We start from the raw sequence: 23,288 nt of genomic DNA on the forward strand, positions 1-23,288 counted from the left end.
TAGTCTCATTTACAAATTATTTACTATTGGTTATTGACATTTTGTTTGTTTTTTCAGGCTGATTGCCGTGATGCAATATCTCTGCAACTCCTCCTAAATGTAAAAAAACATTTAAAAATTTGTGTATGGTTTTAATGATGCTTGGTGCTAGGCTTGTTCTTTTCTTAACTTAGTAGTCATTTCTTGCCTGTTCTATGTAGCTGCAGAGCATGTACATCTAATTATCTCAAGCCAGTTAATGAAATCTCTATTTCTTTCCAAATTAGGCATTTTCTCTAGAGGAACGTCCAAAGCTTGGAGAGATGATATCTAAACAAAATATTTCCTTCAACATCCATGATGCTCCAACCAATTTGCCTACTTCCTATGAAGATGTGGTTAAAAAGTACCAGGTTTGCTGCTGAAACTCTAGATTTCTTTATTTATACCCGGTATTTCCGCACTACGAATATTATAGTCTCATATTTTTCACCATGAAGTGTTTGGTTTGGAACCTCAGGACATTTGGTTGTCGTTTTTCCTATCTTATGTTGAAAACCTATTTTGTTGGACATAAATCTATCAACAATTTGGTCAATCTTCAGCATCACATTAAAGTAAATATGCTTTCATTTTATTGGCTAATTAGTCATATAACTATAAAGCAATACTTGGCTGAAAATATTTCATGTTGCATTTCCCTTTACTTCCCAACCATGGTATAAAGAAATGCCCAAGAGATGAAGGAATGAGTGGAGAAAGAACAAATGCAAGGAAGCAAGTGGAAAAGATTTCTTCACTATATTTTACTGTGATATGTACATCCATATATAGAGGTGAAGAAGAGAAAATCAGGCAGGAAATTGGGACATTATGATATTAGTCATATGATCCACCCAATTCCAAAAAATCATGCCATGGTAATGTACATTGCTAATATCATGATTCTCTTAATCCCAAAAAAATCATGCCAATATACATTCTTAATATCGTGATCCTCTCAATCCCAAAGAATCATGCCATAGCAATTATAAAATATTCTAGACAATGTACATTCCTAATATTTTATACATTCCTAATAGTCCCCCTCAAGTTGAAGCATTGAGATCTTGAATGCCCAACTTGCATAGAATCTCTTGAAAATGATCACAGTCGAGAGCTTTGATAAAGATATCTGCTTGCTAACGATATGTAGGAACATATTGTGTAGCAATGTCTTGAGACTGCAGTCGCTCTCTGACAAAATGATAATCGATTTCTATGTGTTTCATCCACTCATAAAACATAGGATTTGTGGTGATGTACAAAGCTGCTTGATTATCATAATAAAGGAACATGGGACTATGATGTGAAATATTGAGATCGGATAAGAGGGCTCGAAGCTATAGTAATTCACTGATGGTGTGCGCCATAGCTCGATACTCGATCTCTGTGGAGAAACGAGATACTGTTGTCTGCTTCTTGGCACATCAAGAAATCGAGCATCTTCTAAGGAAACATAGAAACCTATAGTAGAGTGCTCGGTTATGGGACATCTTGCCCAGTCTGCATCATAATAAGCATATAACTGAAAAGTATTGATACTTGGAAAAAAATATGCCTTGGTCTGGAGATCCTTTCAAATACCATAAAATGTGAAAGGCTGCATCTAAGTGTGGTTGCTGAGGAGATTGCATAAACTATGTCAGAACATGCATCGAGTATGCAATATCAGGCCTGGTAATGGTCAAATAAATGAGTCGCTCAATGATCGATGATATAGACCTGGATCATCAAGTAGTTTCCCATCATCCACCAGAGCTTGAGTTGTTGCTGCATAGGAAATTTCATAAGCTTGGTCCCTAACATCTCGATCTCTTGGAGAATATCAAATGTATATTTTTGTTGGGATACAAATATGCCTGAAGGTGATTGAGCCACTTCTAACCCAATAAAATATTTTAAGATGCCCAAGTCCTTAATGTAGAACTTGTATTGCAAAAAATATTTTAATGCCCGATATTTCAAAGGGTTATTCCCTGCAATAATCACATCATCTACATAAATAAGAATGGCAATGAAAGAATCTTCATCCTGTTTGGTGAACAGAGAGTAATCGTCTTTGGATTGAGTGTAGCCATATTGGAGCAAGGAGTGGGAGAATTTTTCGAACCACTATCTCGATGCTTGCTTGAGCCCATAAAGAGACTTATGCAACCGACAAATACATGTATCACTTGGTTTTAGAAATCCTGATGGAGGTGTCATATATACTTTTTCATGAAGGTCGCCATGGAGGAAAGCATTGTTGACGTCCAATTGATGTAATTGCTAATGTTTGGCAGAAGCAACAACTAAAAGACATCGCACTGTAGTCAATTTAGCCACCGGTGCAAAAGTCTCAGTGTGGTCAAGACCTTCTATTTGTATGTATCCCTTTGCCACTAATCGAGCCTTGTATTGCTCAATAGAGCCATCGGCCTTGTATTTAATTTTGTATACCCATTTCGATCCAATGGATTTTTTTTTGAGAGGTAGATGCTCCAAGGTCCAAGTACCGCTTTGTTGGAGAGCTGTAATTTCGGCCTCCATTGCTTCTTGCCACTTAGGATCCTTTATAGCTTGGGAAAAGGTTTTAGGTTCTTCATGAGTGGTGATAGTTGAAAGGAAAGCTTGATGGGAAGCATTAAGCTTTGAAGAAGTGAGATAGCAAGAAATAGTATAAGGCTTAGTTGAGGTCATTGAATTGGCAAATGTGTGCGGGGTCTCCTCACTTCTGGAGCATCGATGATATAGTCCTGTAATTTTACGGATTGCTTCCAATCTCTGACAGGCCATGAGTTAGGCCCAATGGTCTTAGAAGATGAAGCCTACTCAGGAGAGATAGTGTCGATTGATTGCATCAAGAGTTTGGTTTGGACTTGACATTTGGTTCGAATCAATAGAATTGGTTTGCGTTTGATCTGACTCATGAGAAAGAATAGGGTTTGAGACTTGTCCTTGAGCCTGGCCCAAATTAAGTACATGTGGTAAATTGTTGGTTGCCAAAGGAAATCACATGTCATAGTCCATCTAATTTGGTACAGTTGTGGAAAAGAAGGTACTACTGAAGAAGAAGATGATGTCTGAGAATAAGAAAACATGTTCTCATGAAAGGGCTATCATGTCTATGATCTAGGAACTCACAAAATAGGCTACCAAATACTCTCAGATGATCATAGGTGGGTGGTTTGTGAAATAAGAGTTCGTAGGGACTCTTGCCATTCAATTGTGGTGTGGGTGTCAAGTTAATTAAATAGGCAGTGGTCAAAATACATTCACCCCAAAATGACACAGGCAAGTTGGCTTGAAATCTTAGAGCACAAGCAACATTTAATAGATGTCGATATTTGCACTTAACCACCCCATTTTGTTCTAATGTCTTGACACTAGAAGTTTATGATATAATCCCATGTTCTAGGAGATGTGATTTCAATGGCCCGTCTACAAACTCTTGAGCATTATCACTATATATGTGTTTAAGATTGGCATCGAAATGATTTTTGGCCATAGCATGAAAATTGACAAAGCATTGATATACCTCAGATTTTCTTTGTAACAGATAAACCCAAGTAGCCCTTGTGCAATCATTGACAATAGTGAAAAAGAAATGTGCTTCCATGTGTGATGAGGTGCGATAAGGGGCCCATATATCAAGATGCACTAAAATGGTGAAGCAGATTTATTAATACTCAAGGAAATGAACTTTCTTGTCTGTTTGGCATGATAGCAAATGTCACAACAATTATTCATGGAATCAAAAGAAGTACTTGAAAGAAAAAGGACAAGCTTCAAATGCTTGAAAGAGCAATGTCTTAACCGAGCATGCCAGAGATTAACCGAAACATCGACTTTATTTGCCCATGCAGGACTTATTGTCAAGTCTTTGAGATAATAAAGACTATTCGGGAGTTCATTCAATCCAATCAGCTTCCTCATGGCAAGGTCCTGTAGAGCACAAAATATGGGAAAGAAGAGAACAATACAATTAAGGTCTCGAACAAGCTTGCTTACTGAAACAAGATTGCATATAAAATTAGGAGCATACAAAATACGATGTAAGGTAATATCTTTGGTTAAGATAATATTACTATATGAATGTACCGGCATATTGACTCCATTAGGTAGAGTAACTGAGAGTACAATGTCAAGGAATTTAATATCATGAAGAAAGAACTTACAAAAAATTAAATATTCAGAAGCACCACTATCAAGGATCTAAGAACAATGACAAAAACCAAAGGAGGCCTTAACAACAAAATTTACGGCACTTTGAGTCTTACCTTTTCTGAGGAAAATAAGTTGCTGATATTTTGTGAGAGAAAGACTCAATATTGGGGAGATTTCGCCTATAGTTGGTGATGTGGTAGCATTCACAGCAGCCCCTCCTCTATGCTCACTATCGGTCCCTGCTCCATTGCCTCTACGCTTAACTCAGTCCTTGAATTGCCATCCAGGTAGATACCCGATTAACTCGAAGCATCTGTCAAGTGACATGTCTTGTCTTCTTGCAGTGGTCGCACCGAGAATATTTTTTATTCTTCTCTCCAGGGCCGATCTCCTTGTTCACCCTTTTTGTCATGGCCTTAACAATGAGAGCCACGGCTTCAGATTGAGAAGTTCTAACTCTGGCAGCTTTCCTCTGCTTTTCTCCTCGAATCAATAAGGCATACGTCTTATTGATTGTTGGTAATGGTTCCATAAATAGCAGTTAATCTCACAATGTATCGTAGGAGTCCTTGAAGTCGAAAAGAAACTGATGTTATCTCTCTTCTTCTTTCTCAACTTGAATCTATCTTATGGCTCCACAAAAATAAGTCGGCACCTTAGAATAAGCGGCAAATTCCTCCCACAAGCCTCAAAGGTGGGCATAATAAGTGGCAATGGTTATGTCATGGCCTTGCCTGAGACTCCAGATTTGGGTTTTTAACTCATGAATACGGGGAGCATTGCCTTGAGGATATCTTTCCTCAAGATCGACCCAAATATCTGGAGCACTTTCAAAGAAAGAGATGCTGTCATAGATTTCTAGTACAATGAAGTTGTAGATCCATGACATCACCATTGAATTGTATGTATCCCATAGAAAATAGTCCCACGATTCATCTGTAGGCTGTGCGAGTGTCCCATCAACGAACTGAATCTTTCGTTTAGCTTGAAGAGCTGTGATAATGGCTCTTCGCCATGCTGGGTAGTTTGATCCCTTTAGAGATATCACAAGAGTATTCCCAGGAATCTCTGAAGGTGACAGAAAATAGGGAGATGCTAGATCATGCACAGTATTTAAGGTCGATGACGAACCATCCACCATAGATTCAATTATGGTGCTCTGATCGATTTGGTCAAAAATGTTGATGAAGATGAGATGTGGCAACTACTTGCCTCCAGCTACGTGCAAAGAAGGCGCTTCAGCAATAACTTGCCGTAAGCGCTAATCGAAAGAATGACTCGGATCAAAGGCGACCCGCTCTGATACCATGTAAAGAAATGCCCAAGAGATGAAGGAATGAGTGGAGAAAGGAGAAACGCAAGGAAGCAAGTGGAAAAGATTTCTTCACTATATTTTACTGTGATATGTACATCCATATATAGAGGTGAAGAAGAGAGAATCAGACAGAAAATTGGGAGATTATGATATCAGTCACGTGATCCTCCTAATCCCAAAAAATCATGCCATGGTAATGTACATTCCTAATATTATGATTCTCCTAATCCCAAAGAAATCATGCCAATATACATTCCTAATATCATGATCCTCCCAATCCGAAAGAATCATGCTATAATAATTACAAATTATTCTAGACAATGCACATTTCTAATATTCTGGACATTCCTAATACATGGCCCTATTATTGACTGTGCTTTAGATGTTTAAATCTATTATCTTGTAGTGTTGAGCTTTTTCTTGTGCCCCTAACAATAAAATAAGATTCCGGATTGCAATAATTCATAATATGATGTTGTAATGCAGGAGTTTGAGAGGTTGCTTAGGAAAGATACTGTAAATTATGCTCCATACAGAGCTAATGCCAAGAGGAAACGCCCTACTCCAAGAAGTTTGAGAGATGGAAAAGGACCGTGGGATAAAGGTGAAGATGATGAGCATGGAGAAGATGATAATGATGATTGGACAGGAGGACCATGAAGGATCAACTTTAGCAACTAAAAGAGCAATGATGGCAGGTTATCAGATAACCGTTGTAATTATAATTGGTGCAGCATTAATTTACATTATAGGATTCTAGTGAAATGGGAGGGTTGGGGTGCGGAATTGTTCAATAGTATCAATAGCAATGACCAGGAAGCTTGATCTTAGGGTCCCTTTTTTTTTAAATGGCAGCAGGACTATTCAACTTGTGCTCCAGTTTCAAAGTAATCAATTCTTTTTCCGGTATTTTCGTGGTCCTTGGGTTTCACTGGTATGTTTGCAGCTCTTTTTTTTTTTTAAATTGAATAAAGTGTATCAGATAATATGATGTTCATGAATTTTAAAACCCTTCTTTTTAGTGAATTTCTGCTCGCCAAACCGAGTTCTTTGGGATTTGGAAGCTGTACATCGGCTGTTGTATAGTCGATCAGCTAGGTTATCTGGTTATCTGATGCATAATAACCCACCAGGTTTTGGAAGAAGCATGCTGGCCCAGGTTTGTCAATCTCATGTCCATTGAAAGTGATTTCCATGGTGTCCAACGAAATGTGTTAAACAATAGTTCTTCTATGGTCATCATGTAGGTTGTGATTTTTTGGTTTCCTACCTTCGTAGACCGGTACCCGCAGTAGTAACATGGCTATAGCTGATCAGGCCTCTAAATTGTTCTGATGTGAGGGACAGTGGCAACAGGCAGAATCATCTCTGTAAGCTTCCCAAGAACATCAGGATGGGGAAAATCCGTTGGTGGAGCTGGAACAATTCAAATTTCAAATCAGCACAAAATCAGCTCTGAAGACGATAAAACAGATATCATGTCAGTTGGTGGAGTTGGTTGATGTATTTTTCTTTTTCTTTGTTGCTAAAGGGCTATGGTCAAACAGGTATCATGTGGTAGCTCCTCTAAATGCTTCATTTTTCCGGGATTAAACTCTGGAACTTTATCCCCAGCATATGGGCTATGGTGATGACGAGTTGTGACCAGTTGAGATGAGCTAAATTATTTCTTCTTAATGTATCATAAGGATGATCATATGTATCTGTCATTTGTTGATGGCTTTAGTTATAGTAAGTGACAACAGCCAGTGGGATTCCTTTATATATATTCAGAAAAATAAAGAAGAAGAAGAAGAAGAAGACAACAGCTAGTGGGCATGATAGAGCCGTGTTCCGTTATCCATCTTACTTCATTTCCTATTATTCCTTCACTTCTATCCAGATCTCCGTCAGAGTTAATTATGTTATTTCTTTCTCATGTAAAAATCTCCTTTTGGATTCTAAATTTATTGTCCTCAGCATATCCATGACGGATGATGTGGGGGTGACCGAGTGCTGTACAGCTCTCCATGGTGCAACCCCGCACCGCAGAGGATCCCGATTGGAGTTAATGCCATGGAGACAATGCTTTTCTTGCATGATTCCTGCATTGACACCCGGTCCTGATCGCCGATAGCCTGTGAGAGAAATCAGATGCAGCTATCTCTTCCTTTGCTCCCTGTCTCAACTCGTCGAGGAAGAAAATGGCGATGATATTGAGCTCCTTCGTCTCGAGATTTGGTGAACTACTATTCGATTTGGGGAAGGAAGAGGTTGAAATGCTGTTTGGTGTGCCTGGTGAGATCAAAAAGCTCCAAAACAAGCTCCGTATGATCAGCAAAGTCCTTGCCGATGCCGAGAGGAGGAGGTTGAATGATGAGGCCGTTGATGACTGGCTCGAGCAGCTCAAGGATGTTATGTATGATGCCGATGACATCCTCGACCTCAGTCGCATCGAAGCCGACAAGCGTAGCGAAGGATCTTCCTCCACTTCTTCGGTACGCTTCTCCTTTCCCTTTCTCTCTGGGATCCAAGCGCCTCATGATATTGGCACGAAAATTAGAGAACTCAATCAGAAGATTGATGAGATCTGGAGGTGGAGGTCTGAATTCAATCTCGAACTTACTTCCAATGACAAGCAGCAAGTGACATTTCACAAGACATCTCCTGTAGGTGAGATCGATATCGTAGGATCTAAAATTGAAGAGCACACTCGGAGCTTGGTTGATATGCTAATTAAGGATGACAGACGGAGAAACATTCTTGTTTTCGCAATTGTGGGTGCGGGGGGAATTGGCAAGACCACACTTGCTAAAAAGATGTATTATGATCAGAGGATTCAGGAAGGTGCACGAAGTAGGCAGCAGTAACGAGTTGATGAAGCAGCGCCATGTATTTCTGAGAGACAATGAAGCAACGGAAATCCCTGAGGGTATTTGTAAAACAGGGGTCGCTGAGAACTCTATTGTGGCATTGTTGTTTGATGTCTGAGGCTCAGATGGATGTCGTTTTTAATAAACTTTCTCGTTTGAGAGTGCTGGATATGTCTTACTCAAAAATTCAAAGATCGCCAGATTCCTTGGGTAACCTCGTACACCTGAGGTATCTAAATATCTCATGGACCTGGATAAGCGTCATATCGGAAAACATAGGGAATCTTAGTAATCTACAGTTTTTGGATCTCTCTCATTGTTAGGTTCCTTTCTCGCCTTCCCAACAATATCGTGAATCTACACAACCTAAGGAGTCTCAATCTTTATGAAATGGAGGTGTTCGGGATGCCGGCAGGGCTAGGAAGGCTTCAAAATCTTCATACACTAAGAGGATTTACGCTGCAGAGGAATAGGTCAGAGGGATGGTGCACGGTGGAAGAACTGAGATCTCTTTCGTGTCTCACGAACCTCTCAATCGAAAAATTGGAGTGTATATCCAGCAGCTCCGAGACAAGAGCAGCCGAACTTAGAAACAAAACCAAGCTTAGGACCCTCTGGCTACAATGCACGCTAGACGTTCAACCCAGTGAGGAAGAGATGAGAAGAATCGAGGAGGTGTTTGAAGAGCTACACCCTCCACCTTTCCTAGAAGAACTGCAGATCGACAATTCCTTCGGCTGTGAGTTCCCAAAATGGATGGCAGTGACATCTTCATGAGCATCAATTATTTTTCCAAATTTGAGGCGGCTATATCTACAAGGTTGCAAGTACTGTGAGCAGCTTCCACCTTGCGGGCTGCTCCCTAATCTTGAATACCTTAAGATCTTTGATGCTGCATCAGTCATAGATGTTGGATCCGAATTTTCGGTTGGTACTAGCAGCGGCGGTGGCACAGCCGCAGTATATACCTCCAACTATGCATTTCTCAGGCTGAAGTCGCTATACATTTTGAATATTATGCGTAATTGGCAGGAATGGCATTGGGATAAAGGAACACAAGCAATGCCACGTCTAAAGTATCTGAGGCTTTTCAACTGCCCCAAGTTGATGTCTCTTCCCGAGGGTCTCCTGCTCCACGCATCCTTCCTGACAAAATTGGAGATCTGGAGTGCCGACGGCCTAACAACAATTGAGAACCTCCTTTCACTCACAACCGTCCAGGTTAATGCCTGCCTGAAACTGGAGAAAGTTTCGAACCTCCCCGCGCTCACAAACCTCACGGTTTGGTGGTGCCCGAAATTGAAATTTATGGAGAATCTTCAATCCTTGAAAAGAATGACACTGCTTGATTACGAAATGAAATCACTCCCATCATACTTAGTGAAACAAATGCAAAGAAGTCCAGAGAAAAGGAAAAGAGTACAGGTACATTTTCTCTCTCTTTTCTTTCTTTCCTTCCAGAAAACAGCTTATGAGATCTTTACATTGCAATAGCAGCCAGCTAAATCCTTTTTCCAATTCTTTGTTTGCATTCAAAATATTCCCTGTTTTAAAAATTAGTTTGGTTGATTCCTGTGAGACCCGGCCCATCCGGCCCGGCCTGGTCCGGCCCAAGGCCGGATTCTCTGCCTGCCACGTGGGGGTCCGCATGTCGCGGACCCGTGGCTGCTCGCAGAGAAGGCCGCGAGCACCGTCGGGGGGGAAAAAAAAAAAAATCCTCGTAATACCCTGTTCGATTCCGGAAACCCGGCTGTCTCTCCCACCGTCTCTCTCTCCCGCGTTCTCTCTCTTTCTCCCGTTTCCCTTCTTTCTCTCTCTTCTCTCCCTCTCCCGCGCCCTCTCTCCCTCTTCCCGCTCTCCCTCTCTCTCCTGCTCTCTCTCTCCCCCATTCTCTCCCGTGCTCTCTCTCTCTCTCTCTCTCTCTCTCTCTCTCTCCCTCCCTCTCTTTTCCCCCTCTTTCTGCGTGCGTGTGTGTGCTGTGAGTGGGGACAGAAGGAAAAACAGAGGAAGAGGAAAAGAAGAAGAAGAAGAAAGAAAAAGAGAGAGAGAAAAAAAGAAGGAAAAAAAGGGGGGGGGGGGATCTCTCTCTCTTTCATTTGATACTGTTATCATTTTCCTTAAATTTCTTGAGCTGTGCCCCGTCCCGTGGGTATTAGAGAATTGGACAAGGTTAGTAGCTTCCCTATTATAGTAATAGCTAGTATAAAATAGAGTTTAGAATTTGAAATTTGAAGAAGAATGTTAGGATTTTAAAAATTAAATTTAAGAATATTGTTGTGCCTAATTTGATACATATATGTGGTGTTAAATTTTAGGTCCCGAAGAACCCCAGGGGTGCACCTAAATTGTCGGTTGTTGGAACATATGAGGTAAGCAACATTTACATTTTGATGTGATATAAATGATTGTAAATAACACTTACCTTTTGATACGATGCGAATTATTGCAAATATCACTGACATGTTAACATGATTATCTAAATCAAATGAGAATTATCTTGTTCAGTTAAGTCAGTGCAATTCATTGTAGATATATTTAGATCTAATAATGAATGAAATTATGGCATATCATCTCTTTGACATGATACAAATTATCATATGACACTTACATTTTATCTTGATTTATATGAGAATCATCTTAATCGATTACATTTTATCATGATCAATCTGAATCAAGTGAAGATCCTTTTATTTATTTGAGATGATACAGACTATAATAGATTCAATCAGATCCGATTATGCGTGAAATTGCTGTGTATCATCTCTTTTATCTGATGTGAATCACTTTAATTGATTTTTGTTCTAATTATGCTTGAATGATGTGAATCATGAAAAATTATATATTGTGAATCATTGATTCATGAATTGAGACTTATAAGTTGAACTAAATGATTTGGCATACTATGATCAGATCAGACTTGATAGATTATGATTATTGCCTGTTGAAATGCATGCATCATAGCTGTATCAGAGTTGTATCAAGTTATATCAAAGCTGTATAAAAGATGTATCAAAAAAAAAAGGAATATATGAATTATGATTAATGTTGTGTATCACTTGACTCTCAGTCCAACTGTGTTGATATCCGGACTTAAGATATCGACCACGGGATGTAAACGTGGATTTGAGATCCCACTATGGGGGCAAACGTGGATCTGAGATCCCCACCATGGGGGTAATTATGGCACCACAGTAAAAGCTGAGAGCAAAAAGAATTAGATACCCATGTTTTAGTATAGTATAATGAAAGTGAATATATATATTGGACTTTTGTACTACTTACTAATTTTCACATCATTGAAAAGCTGATATGAGGCTGCATCTTGAATGTCTTTAATTACATGATTTTGATCTTGATCGGATTGATATCATATCCTGTATGATGTATTTGAATTGCATAACATCATGATTTACATTTAGTTTATAAATGTTTCTATTACTTACTGAGCTGTGAAGCTCGTAAACCTTCACCTGTTGTTTTCAGATTTCGAGACTAGTTTTGGGTCCAGACCTAAGATATTTTGGGGTTTGTATGTAGAAGGTGAGGCCGGTCTGCAAAAGATGGTTAGTTCCTGGGATAGTAAGTGTATATTGATGGTTGTACTGGTTTGATGTAAATTTTGTAAACTTGAAGTTTAATTGATCGGTGAAATAGATAGTAGTTGTTCTGTTTTACCGCTGTCTGTGTAATGAGTATGGTATTTTTCATATTATATTAAAGTTTTGCCAGGTTGAATGCCTCACATGCTTGTAGGAAGGGTATTTTGTAGGTATGCAGTGGCCGCTCACATCTTCAAAAATTTATTTTAATATAAATTTTGGGTCGGGGGTGTGACAGTTAAAGTGGTATTAGCACATAGGTTTAAGTTATAGGAATGTATTAGGATCAAGGCATGTGTTGAATGTAAGTAGGATAGTTATTAGACAATAGGATGTAAAATAATAATAATAATAATAATAATAATAATAATAATAATAATAATAATAATAATAATAATAATAATAATAATAATTTCTTTGTTATTCTAGGCATAGTTATTGATCATACATTTTGATTGCCGCATTGAAAAGTTTTTTTTTATGATCAAAGTAGTGCAACAGAAGTATGGTGGGTCCCATAACCCACATGCTTGGTATGGTTTGAAAAAGACTCAAGGTGATATCTGTGTTTAAAAGATTGGTAGTTGATTAAGATTTTTAATGAACTTGGAAATAAATTTAAGATTTGGAATGAATAAGAAATGACATACTAAGTTTCATTTAAAATTCTACTAATATAATTTCTTGCATTAGATATAGTATAAATATGTATATAGTTATGAAAGATTGGAATTATTTTGGGAAGAGTTAAGTGTATGCTGATTACAGTAATGCTATGAAAAGAAAGGAAATGATTTTAGCAAAGGTTTCCAGCATATCGTGTAGAAGAATATATGGAATCTAGTGAAATAAATGTTGATGTAGGTTGTTAAGAAAAACGAAGGAAGAACTAATAGGTTCTAGAAAGTTCGATATTAGAAGAAATGCTGAAATTGGAATTAAGATAGTTAAGAGAGCAGAACTATGTTGGTATAAATGTTAAGATGATTCTGATGATCTAGGTTAATACACTAAAATAATTATCATTTGGTACCCTAATTATAAAACATTTGAAATTTGCCAAGACTAGCTAATATAGGATTCTTATGGGCAGAACAAGGAATTTTAATTCTTGATACTAAATCTTAGATGCTGGTATCAAGAGTTGATGTGAAATTTAGTAAAACTAACTATTTATAAGTATATTTGAAAATTTACAAGAACTCTAATAAGCTCAGAGATTAGAAATCTTTAGAGTAAGGTCCACCATTAAGATTTTAGCCGGAGATTAGTATGTGAGCAATGATGATGGAATTTGTTAATAGAGCTTGTGATTAGTAATATGGATTTAGTAATAACAAATTTAGGATCTGAAATAAATTCGAGTTTGAAGGTGTAAATTTTGAGGACAAAATTTATTTAAGGGGAGAGGATTGTGAGACCCGGCCTATCTAGCCCAGCTTGGTCTGGCCCAAGGCTAGATTCCCTGCCTGCACGTGGGAGTCCGCATGTTGCAGACCTGTGGTTGCTCGCAGAGAAGGCCGTGCGCACGCCACTGCGGAGGAAAAAAAACCCTCTCCCTGCCCTGTTCAGTGTCGGAAACCCCTCTTTCTCTTTCCCGCTCTCTCCTACCATTTCTCTCTCTCCCGCTCTCTCCCACGTTCTCTCTCTCTCCCGTTTTCTTTCTTTCTCTCTCTTCTCTCCCTCTCCTGCACCCTCTCTCCCTCTCCATGCTCTCCCTCTCTCTCCCACTCTCTCTCACCGCCTATCTCTCTCGATCTCTCCCGTGTTCCCTCTCTCTCCCTCTCCCGCTTTCTCTTTCTCTCCCTCTCTTTCCCCCTCTTTCTACGTGTGTGTGTGTGTGTGGTGTGTGTGTTGTGTGTGTGCTGTGAGCGGGGATAGAGAAGGAAAAACAGAGGAAGAGGAAAAGAAGAAGAAGAAAAAAAATAAGGAAAAAGAGAGGAAAAGAAAAAAAGAGAAAAAAAAGAAGAAAAAGGAGGGGATTTCTCTCTCTTTCTTTTGATATCCTTATCATTTCTCTTAAATTTCTTAAGCTGTGCCCTCGTCCTGTGGATATTAGCAGGGTTTTCTGTACCGTGTCGAACCGATCGGTACATCCCGTACCGTACCGAACCGACGGAGAACCGGCATGGTTCGGTCGGTTCAAATAGTATATCGGGGGTACCGGGAGGAAAAGAGAGAAAAAGTGAGAAAGAGAGAGAGGAGGAGAAGGAGGGAGGCGGGAGCTGTCAGAGGCCGACGGTGGCCTGTTGCGGCCGTCGGAGGGCTTTCAAGTCTCGTTATCGTCCGATAAAGAACTTGAAAGAGCGAGAAAGAGAGAAAGCACTCGACTAGGGGGGTGACGTACCGGACGGATGGCGCCTCCATCGCGAGGTTCCCGATAGCCGATGAGCCGACGCCGACGGCCTGAGGATGGTCGAGCGAGCGAAGCCACAGTTCTTCTTTTTCGAAATAGACGGCGTTCTCTTTCCATTTTTTTTGTTTTAAACTCATAAAGTCGGCAACCCAGTTGCCGACTTTAGAATTTAAAAAAAAGAAAAATCAGTTGGCTTCACTTAAAACTCGATTTTGAAAAAAAATTCGTGAAACATGGGCGTCTCCTTTGTTTCATGCCCGCGGCATCGCGCGCGTAGACTGCACCCTCCGGTGGCCACAGCGGCCAGTCGGAGGCCGTCCGACGGCCCCGTCGGCTCCTTCCCCTCCCTCTTTTTCTTTCTTCTTTTTTCTCTATTTTCCTCTCTTTTTCTTCTCCCAATTGGGCTCTGGGTTCCTTCATTGGTTCGCCTCGATTCAATATGGTACGGAATCATAACGTACCGTACCGCTGGCCGGTCGGAACGGCCGTCGGTACCGGTTTGGAAAACCTTGGATATTAGAAAATTGGACAAGGTTAGTAGCTTCCCTATTATAGTAATAGCTAGTATATAAAATAGAGTTTAGAATTTTAAGAATTTGAGGAAGAATGTTGGGACTCTTAAGGGTTTTAGAAATTAAATTTAAGAATGTTGTTGTGCCATTAATTTGATACATATATGTGATGTTAAATTTTAGGTCCTGAGGAACCCCATGGGTGCACCTAGATTGCTGGTTGTTGGAACCTGTGAGGTAAGTAATATTTATATTTTGATATGATATAAATGATTGTAAGTAACACTTATCTTTTGATATGATACGAATTATTGCAAATATCACTGGCATGTTAACATGATTGCCTGAAGCAAATGAGAATCATCTTGTTCAGTTAAGTCAGTGCAAATCATTGTAGGTATATTCGATCTAATAATGAATGAAATTATGGCATATCATCTCTTTGACATGATACGAATTATCATATGTGACACTTACATTTTATCTTGATTCATATGAGAATCATCTTAATCGATTATATTTTATCATGATCAATTTGAATCAAGTGAAGATCCTTTTATTTATTTGAGATTATACAGACTATAATAGATTCAATCAGATCCGATTATGCATCAAATTGCTTTGTATCATCTCTTTGATCTGATGTGAATCACTATAATTGATTTTTGTTCTAATTATGCTTGAATGATGTGAATCATGAAAAATTATATATTATGAATCATTGATTCATGAATTGAGACTTGTAAGTTGAACTGAATGATTTGGCATGCTATGATCAGATCAGACTTGATAAATTGTGATTATTGCCTATTGAAATGCGTGCATCATAGCTGTATCAGAGTTGTATCAAGTTATATCAAAGCTGTATAAAAGATGTATTGAAAAGAAAAGGAATATATAAATCATGGTTAATATTATGTATCACTTGACTCTCAGCCCAACTGCGTTGATGTCCGGACTTGAGATACCCATCACGGGACGTAAATGTGGATTTGAGATCCTCACCACGGGGGCAAACATGGATTCGAGATCTCCACCACGAGGGCAAGCGTGGACTTTTTGAGATATCTTGCCACGAGGGTAATCGTGGCACCATGGTAAGGGCTGAGGGCAAAAAGAATTGGGTACTCATGTTTAAGTATAGTATAATGAAAGTGAATATATATATTGGATTTTTGTACTAATCGATTTCCACATCATTGAAAAGCTGATATGAGGCTGCATCTTGAATATCTTTAATTACATGATTTTGATCTTGATCAGATTGATATCATATCCTGTATGATGTATTTGAATTGCATAACATCATGATTTACATTTAGTTTATAAATGTATCTGTTACTTACTGAGCCATGAAGCTCATAAATCTTCATCTATTGTTTTCAGATTTCGAGACTAGTTTTGGGTCCAGACCTGACTTTTGAGATTTGTATGTAGAAGGTGAGGCCGGTCTGCAAAAGGTGGTTAGTTCCTTGGGTAGTAAGTGTATATTGATGGTTGTACTTATCTGATGTAAATTCTATAAACTTGAAGTTTAATTAATCGGTGAAATAGATAGTAGCTATTCTGTTCTACCGTCGCCTGTGCAATGAGTATGGTATCTTTCATATTATATTAAAGTTTTGCCAGGTTGAATGCCTTGCATGCCTATAGGGAGGGTACTCTATAGGTATGCGGCGGTTGCTCAAGTCCCCAAAAATTATTTTGATATAAATTTTGGTTCGGGGGTGTGACAATTCCAATAATGGAGAAAGTTTATTAGAATTATTTTTCTTGTTAAGCAAACTAGAAGAACAGGGACTCTAAGCTACATTTTAGCCAATAGACGAAGCAATATCTGTTCTTGTGGATTTGGTTTCTGAGGAATAACTAGATTATCAGAAGATCTTCTAAATCTTTATCTCAAATTCTGTATGATATTGAATTTTTTTTTAAAAAGAATGGAGTTCAATTTTTGGTGCTAAATATGCATCTGCTTTCGATCAATTTAGAAGGCCATGTTTTACTTAGTTTCAAATGGCAACGTTTTTATTTCACAATTTTTGGTACTTACAGTTGCATTAGTTTTTTATCTTATGAACTTAGTGATACAGTTTTGAAACGTCTCCTTGCCCTGTACAAGACTCTTTAGCGTGTTGTATGCAGAGTGAGTTCTCTTCAGCATTTGTGGGCTGCTCCCTAATCTAGAATATCTTAGCATTGAGGGTTCTAGTGCATCAGTCATAGACGTTGGACCTGAATTTTCGGTTGGTACTAGTAGCATTAGTAGAGGCGGCGGCAGAATAGCAGTAGATACCTTCAAGCATGCATTCCCCGAGTTGAAGGAAATATGGTTTTCTGATATGCCTAATTGGCAGGAATGGCATTGGGATAAAGGAACACAAGCAATGCCATGTCTAAAGTATCTGTACCTTATTAATTGCCCCAAGTTGATGTCTTTTCCCGAGGGTCTCCTACTCCACACAACCTCCCTGACAAAATTGATAATCTAGCTAGCTGGCAGCCTAACAACAATCGAGAACCTCCCTGCGCTCACAGCCCTCTATATTGAGCAGTGCCCAAAATTGAAAGTTGTGGAAAATCTTCCATCGTTGAAAATGATGACACTGAGAGATTATGACATGAAATCACTCCCATAATATTTGCTGAAAAGAGTGCAAAGAGATACAAAGAAAAGAAAAAGAGTACAAGTAGCACATCTGGAGAGGCTGGAGATCCACTGCAGCATGGAACTGATAAGAAAGATTTGCCAAAGGGCCAGCCCAGAGTGGCCAATGATCCAAGACATCCAGGAGGTGCATGTATACTCACAAGATAGATCGGTGTATTCCTCGTATAGCAAGTCCCCCTTCGGCTTCACTACCAATTTCGACGACAACACCACCAGCAGCAGTTCTGGGATGCCCTCAAGTAGCAGTGGCACTGGTATCTAATCCGCGCCCCCTCTGTACTCCCTTTCAATGATGGTTACAGTTCTTTCCAGGTATATAGCTTGCCTTGACCTATCTTCGTTTTCTCTCTCTTTTCTTTCTTTCCTTGCAGGAAACAGCTTATGAGATCTTTACATTGCAATAGCAGTTAGCTAAACCTTTTTCTAATTCTTTGTTCCCACACAAAGTATTCCTTGATACATATTTTAAAATTTATATATCTTGATTGATTCCGATTCTAAGCTTCTTTTAGCCAATGGACTTAGCAATTGGATCGTTACTTTTCTTTTGGCCCAACATATGTTCTCGTGTATCTGGATTTTGAGGAATGACCAGATTATCAGAAGATCTTCTAAATCTTTATCTCAAATTCTGGATGCTATTTGATTTTCTGGAAAAGGATGGAGTTTGTAGAATGGCACGCTACACGTAGTGTATCGATCGTGCCAGCCCGAGATCCAAAACAAACATCAAACAAAAAAAAAATTGTGGAGATAGCGAGAAAAAAATAATTGTGGAAGAACAAAAAATTAGAAGAGACAAATACTTTATTCAAAAAGAAAAAATACCAAAATCTCACAAAGGTGTTTCACGAAGAAGTCTACACACGCATAAATAGTCTCTCCTCTCTCTTTTCTCCGCATCCTTCTCTACAGTTTTCCACTCACCAAGGAGACACCAAGGGTCTCTTTAAATAAACCACCATATGGATGGGAGTTTGACTTCTATCTTGACTCACAAAATAAAAATCCACCACAATACAAACTCTTACTCTTATTTCAAATAGAACACACACAATAAATAAATAAATAATAGAGTCTTAGTTGGACATGCAATAGAAAATAGTAGTTGGCATGCGATTCTGGTAATGGATAATAGTAGTTGGTATACGATCCTACCAACGAGTAATAATAGTTGGTACATGACCCTGCCAATGAACAATAGTAGTTAGTGTACAACCCTGCCAATGGATAATAGTAGTTGATACATGATCACGACCCTATCATGGGTATAATAGTAATCTTAGCATTTAGTTTGAAAGAAGTATTAAAAATTATGATATGACAAAATGGTATATGATTTATTACTTTATCTATAAATTTAATATGATTTATGAATTTATTTCTGCTATGCATCAGAAACTATGTTTTTGTAAATTGCATGATTTATGCATATGCAAGAGCCTCATTGAGTTATGATATATTGTTATTATGAAAGTTTTATCTTATAATAATAATCTTCTCTAAATGATTTATTGATGCATGTATAAACTTATGCTTAATACAGATAAGATAATGTAAGATTTACTTACTGGTGTAGCTCATATTTTTTTCTTTTTTTTTTTTTCATCTAGATGAATAAGATTAGGAATGAAGGATGATCTAGGCTTGAGGGTCTATGCTAACGAGCTTAGAGATTTTATGGTTGAATCTTAGTTTATTGGATAATTATGGATTTGTAGTCTAACTATTTTTGATCTTTGAGATATAGGTTTGATATTTGATTTTGGATTAGATGCTTGAAAATTTTGATTTATTTGCTTGATGAATAATAGAATTGAATCTTTTATTATAACTTATTTATGATAGATTTTAGCTAATTATGATCGATAGGCTTCGTATTTTCAAGGACGGCACTCCTCAGTAGTATGGCCGTGCATGTTATGTCCCATATTTGGGGCATGACAATATATGCTGTGCAAATGGATACATATCATGGTGGGATCAGTATGCATAACAAATCGAATCCAGTGCTTTAGCTGCACCTTATATGATTGGAAGGTTCTCCTTTTTTTTTTCTTGTCAACATCTCTTTTTGTTAAATAAGTCTAAATCAAGTGTGCTATATTAATATCAAAAAAAGAAGATGATAAATGAACATAACAACTAGTGCTCAGCACATGTAATGCATATATGAGGAAGTATAGATAGTTTTTGGTGTAAGACTATGACATCCTTCAGGCCTTCCAGGTTCGACCCAGGGCTTGCAGCTGTGGAGGAGGTGTCGAATTGAATCATCCATGGTAATTATATAAGGCACAGCTGAAGCACTAGATTCGATTTGTTATGCATACTGATCCCACCATGATATATATGTATCCATTTGCACAGCATATATCTTCAATATGGATAATCTTATCCATGTTATTCAGGTTTGATTAGCTGGTAAGCAGTGTTGATGGAGCACAAAGAGGTTGATCTGAAAATATTCTGCATTAAATGGGAGCATGCTTTAGAAATTGGCATCTGATGACAAATGAGGAGAGCACAGACATCTTTAAATCATACCCATTTTCAAATAGGAAGTTGAAGAGATCAAACATTATGCTAATATTGTTGCTAATATTCAGAATGACAATACAATCTCGTGTTAGTAAACAAAAACTATAATATAAGGAAATTTAAATCATGCAAACTTCTGATCATTTTTGCTAATGTAACAATATGACAACTAGTGGATGAAAATACACATAATTTGATCAATATAAAGACAAGGCATGGTGTCCATGATGTACTTGAACATAAGAAAATATAACATATTTCATATAACATTAAAAAAAAAATATTCGTCAATTTTTTGGACCCCATACAAATGGTATTTCCATGACATTGCATGTTGAAGATTTAGGAATGATTTTTTTTTGCAACTGCAACTTTTCTATCATGTAGCAATTATTTCTAATTTTTCAATATGATGCATCATTAAAAAAGTACTACAAAAAATATATTCATTTGTGACCAAAATATAGTGAGGGAGCACTAACACCCTCACAAAAAGCTTTATTTAGGACGGTAAAACTCAATCGTCATTATTAGTTATCAAGACCTTAATATATTGGTGACTATCTTTAAATACCGTCATAAATACTAAATTTTTCATCACAAATATTATTTTCTTGGAGGAAAGCATTGGCACCAATTTCATACAAATGTACTAGTGACGAATGAATCCACACCCTCATAAAAAGTATATTATTTGTAATCAGACGTTATTAAAAATATAAAATTTATTTTGAAAGTATCTAATTTACGAGGGCCAAAATTAGTCATCATTGTTAATTACTAAAATCTCAATACATTACTGACTACATTAAGATTTTCTCATAAATAACATATTCATTTATGACTAAAATATAGTGAGGGAGCACTAACAACCTCACAAAAAGCCTTATTTATGACGACAGAACTCAGTCATCATTATTAGTTGTCAAGATTTTAATATATTGGTAATTACCTTGAAATGCCGTCACAAATATTAGATTTTGCCATCATAAATATTATTTTTTTAGAGGAAAGCATTGGCGTCAATTTTATATCAATATACTAGTGACGAATGAATCTATGCCCGCATAAAAAGTATATTATTTATAATCGGACGTCATTAAAAATATAAAATTTATTCTGAAAGTATCCTATTTATGAGGGCCAAAGTTAGTCGTGATTATTAATTGTTAATTTAAAATATAATTACTAAAAACTTTCATGGAGATCGATTTAACTAAGGATTTAGATCATCAATCTAACTTCACTAAAATATATAGTATAAAATATTAAAAAAAATATTCTATATTAAATACTATTACATATTAATTACAACATAAATAAAAGAAGTCATAAATTATCTACTTTTAAAGGACATTAGAAAAAGAAGATGATTAAATTGTTATAAAAATAATAGTAAAAAATAAAATATGTCATAATATATTTGAAATGAAAATATTTTATAATATGAAAAGTCTTAAATAAGTATAATAAATTATGACTTCATAATTTACTATTACTTGTTAAATAAGTATAATAAATATTCTATATTAAATACTATTACTTATTAATTATAGCATAAATAAAAGAAGTCATATATTATCTACTTTTAAAGGACATTAGAAAAAGAAGATGATTAAGTTGTTATAAAAAACAATAGTAAAAAATAAAATATGTCATAATATATTTGAAATAAAAATATTTTATAATATGAAAAGTCTTAAATAAGTATAATAAATTATGACTTCACATGAGATGTTAATATTGTCCTAGTGGTTAGATGGTAGACAAATGTCCAATAGGTCTTAGGTTCGATTCTTCATACAAGCTTATATTAATAAAATATATATATCTTAGATTTATAAGATCTCTGATCGAATCTAATCAAAATGAATGTAGATAGAGATGGTTGAATCTTATTTGCGATGGATATCTTATTGTCACAAAAAAAATCATCATTCATTTTCCTCATCTGCTAATACATTAATGATGATGACCATAAATGGTCAGAAATATACAATCATCGACGGCCCGTCACTAATAATTTTTTTTTGCGAGAGAGGTATTTGCGACAACCTGTGAGCAATATATCATCAGAAATATTTTTTTGTGATGGGATTTGACTTTTAGTGAGGGAAAATGATTCTCAAAAAAAGAATTCCTGCATGAGTAGAGGACATGGAAAACTAATAGAGTTCATTAGTCTACAGCACCATCTTTATTTCTAGTTTTAACAAATTTACTCACCAAAATAGTATGCCTCACTTCCCAATAGTCAAACTATATATAGACACACACACACACACACAAAATATGCATGTATATATGGATGTACCTATATGTATAATGTATACAATTATAAATTCCATATAAGCTTAAGAGATCTAGGGGGAATGCATTTTGATCAAGCAATTGTAGATACCAGTAGACAAGATAGAGAACCTGAAAAACACTGAACAAGGGACAATTGAAAAAAATGCTATGCCCAAGCTTAAGAGATCACATTCATTTTCACAAAAAATGGATATCTTATTGTCACAAAAAAAATCATCATTCATTTTCCTCATCTGCTAATACATTAATGATGATGACCATAAATGGTCAGAAATATACAATCATCGACGGCCCGTCACTAATAATTTTTTTTGCGAGAGAGGTATTTGCGACAACCTGTGACAGCAATATATCATCAGAAATATTTTTTTGTGATGGGATTTGACTTTTAGAGAGGGAAAATGATTCTCAAAAAAAGAATTCCTGCATGAGTAGAGGACATGGGAAAACTAATAGAGTTCATTAGTCTACAGCACCATCTTTATTTCTAGTTTTAACAAATTTACTCACCAAAATAGTATGCCTCACTTCCCAATAGTCAAACTATATATAGACACACACACACACACACAAAATATGCATGTATATATGGATGTACCTATATGTATAATGTATACAATTATAAATTCCATATAAGCTTAAGAGATCTAGGGGGAATGCATTTTGATCAAGCAATTGTAGATACCAGTAGACAAGATAGAGAACCTGAAAAACACTGAACAAGGGGCAATTGAAAAAAATGCTATGCCCAAGCTTAAGAGATCACATTCATTTTCACAAAAAATGGATATCTTATTGTCACAAAAAAAATCATCATTCATTTTCCTCATCTGCTAATACATTAATGATGATGACCATAAATGGTCAGAAATATACAATCATCGACGGCCCGTCACTAATAATTTTTTTTGCGAGAGAGGTATTTGCGACAACCTGTGACAGCAATATATCATCAGAAATAT

The 23,288-nt window shown here is 37.0% G+C and overlaps 1 protein-coding gene and 1 pseudogene across 1 annotated transcript; both read left to right on the forward strand.

Moving 5' to 3' along the window:
- Nucleotides 1-302: 302 nt before the first annotated feature.
- Nucleotides 303-6,172, forward strand: LOC140855448 (sister chromatid cohesion protein SCC2-like). The gene is made up of 2 exons (XM_073251330.1): nucleotides 303-392; nucleotides 5,969-6,172. Exons 1-2 carry the CDS (start codon nucleotides 303-305, stop codon nucleotides 6,140-6,142), a joined length of 264 nt encoding a protein of 87 aa, XP_073107431.1. The 3' UTR covers nucleotides 6,143-6,172.
- Nucleotides 6,173-6,648: 476 nt separating this feature from the next.
- Nucleotides 6,649-17,857, forward strand: LOC105033170 (uncharacterized; annotated as a pseudogene).
- The last annotated feature ends 5,431 nt before the right edge of the window (nucleotides 17,858-23,288 follow it).

Source organism: Elaeis guineensis, chromosome 2 (assembly GCF_000442705.2).
Source record: "Elaeis guineensis isolate ETL-2024a chromosome 2, EG11, whole genome shotgun sequence".
NCBI lineage: Eukaryota > Viridiplantae > Streptophyta > Magnoliopsida > Arecales > Arecaceae > Elaeis > Elaeis guineensis.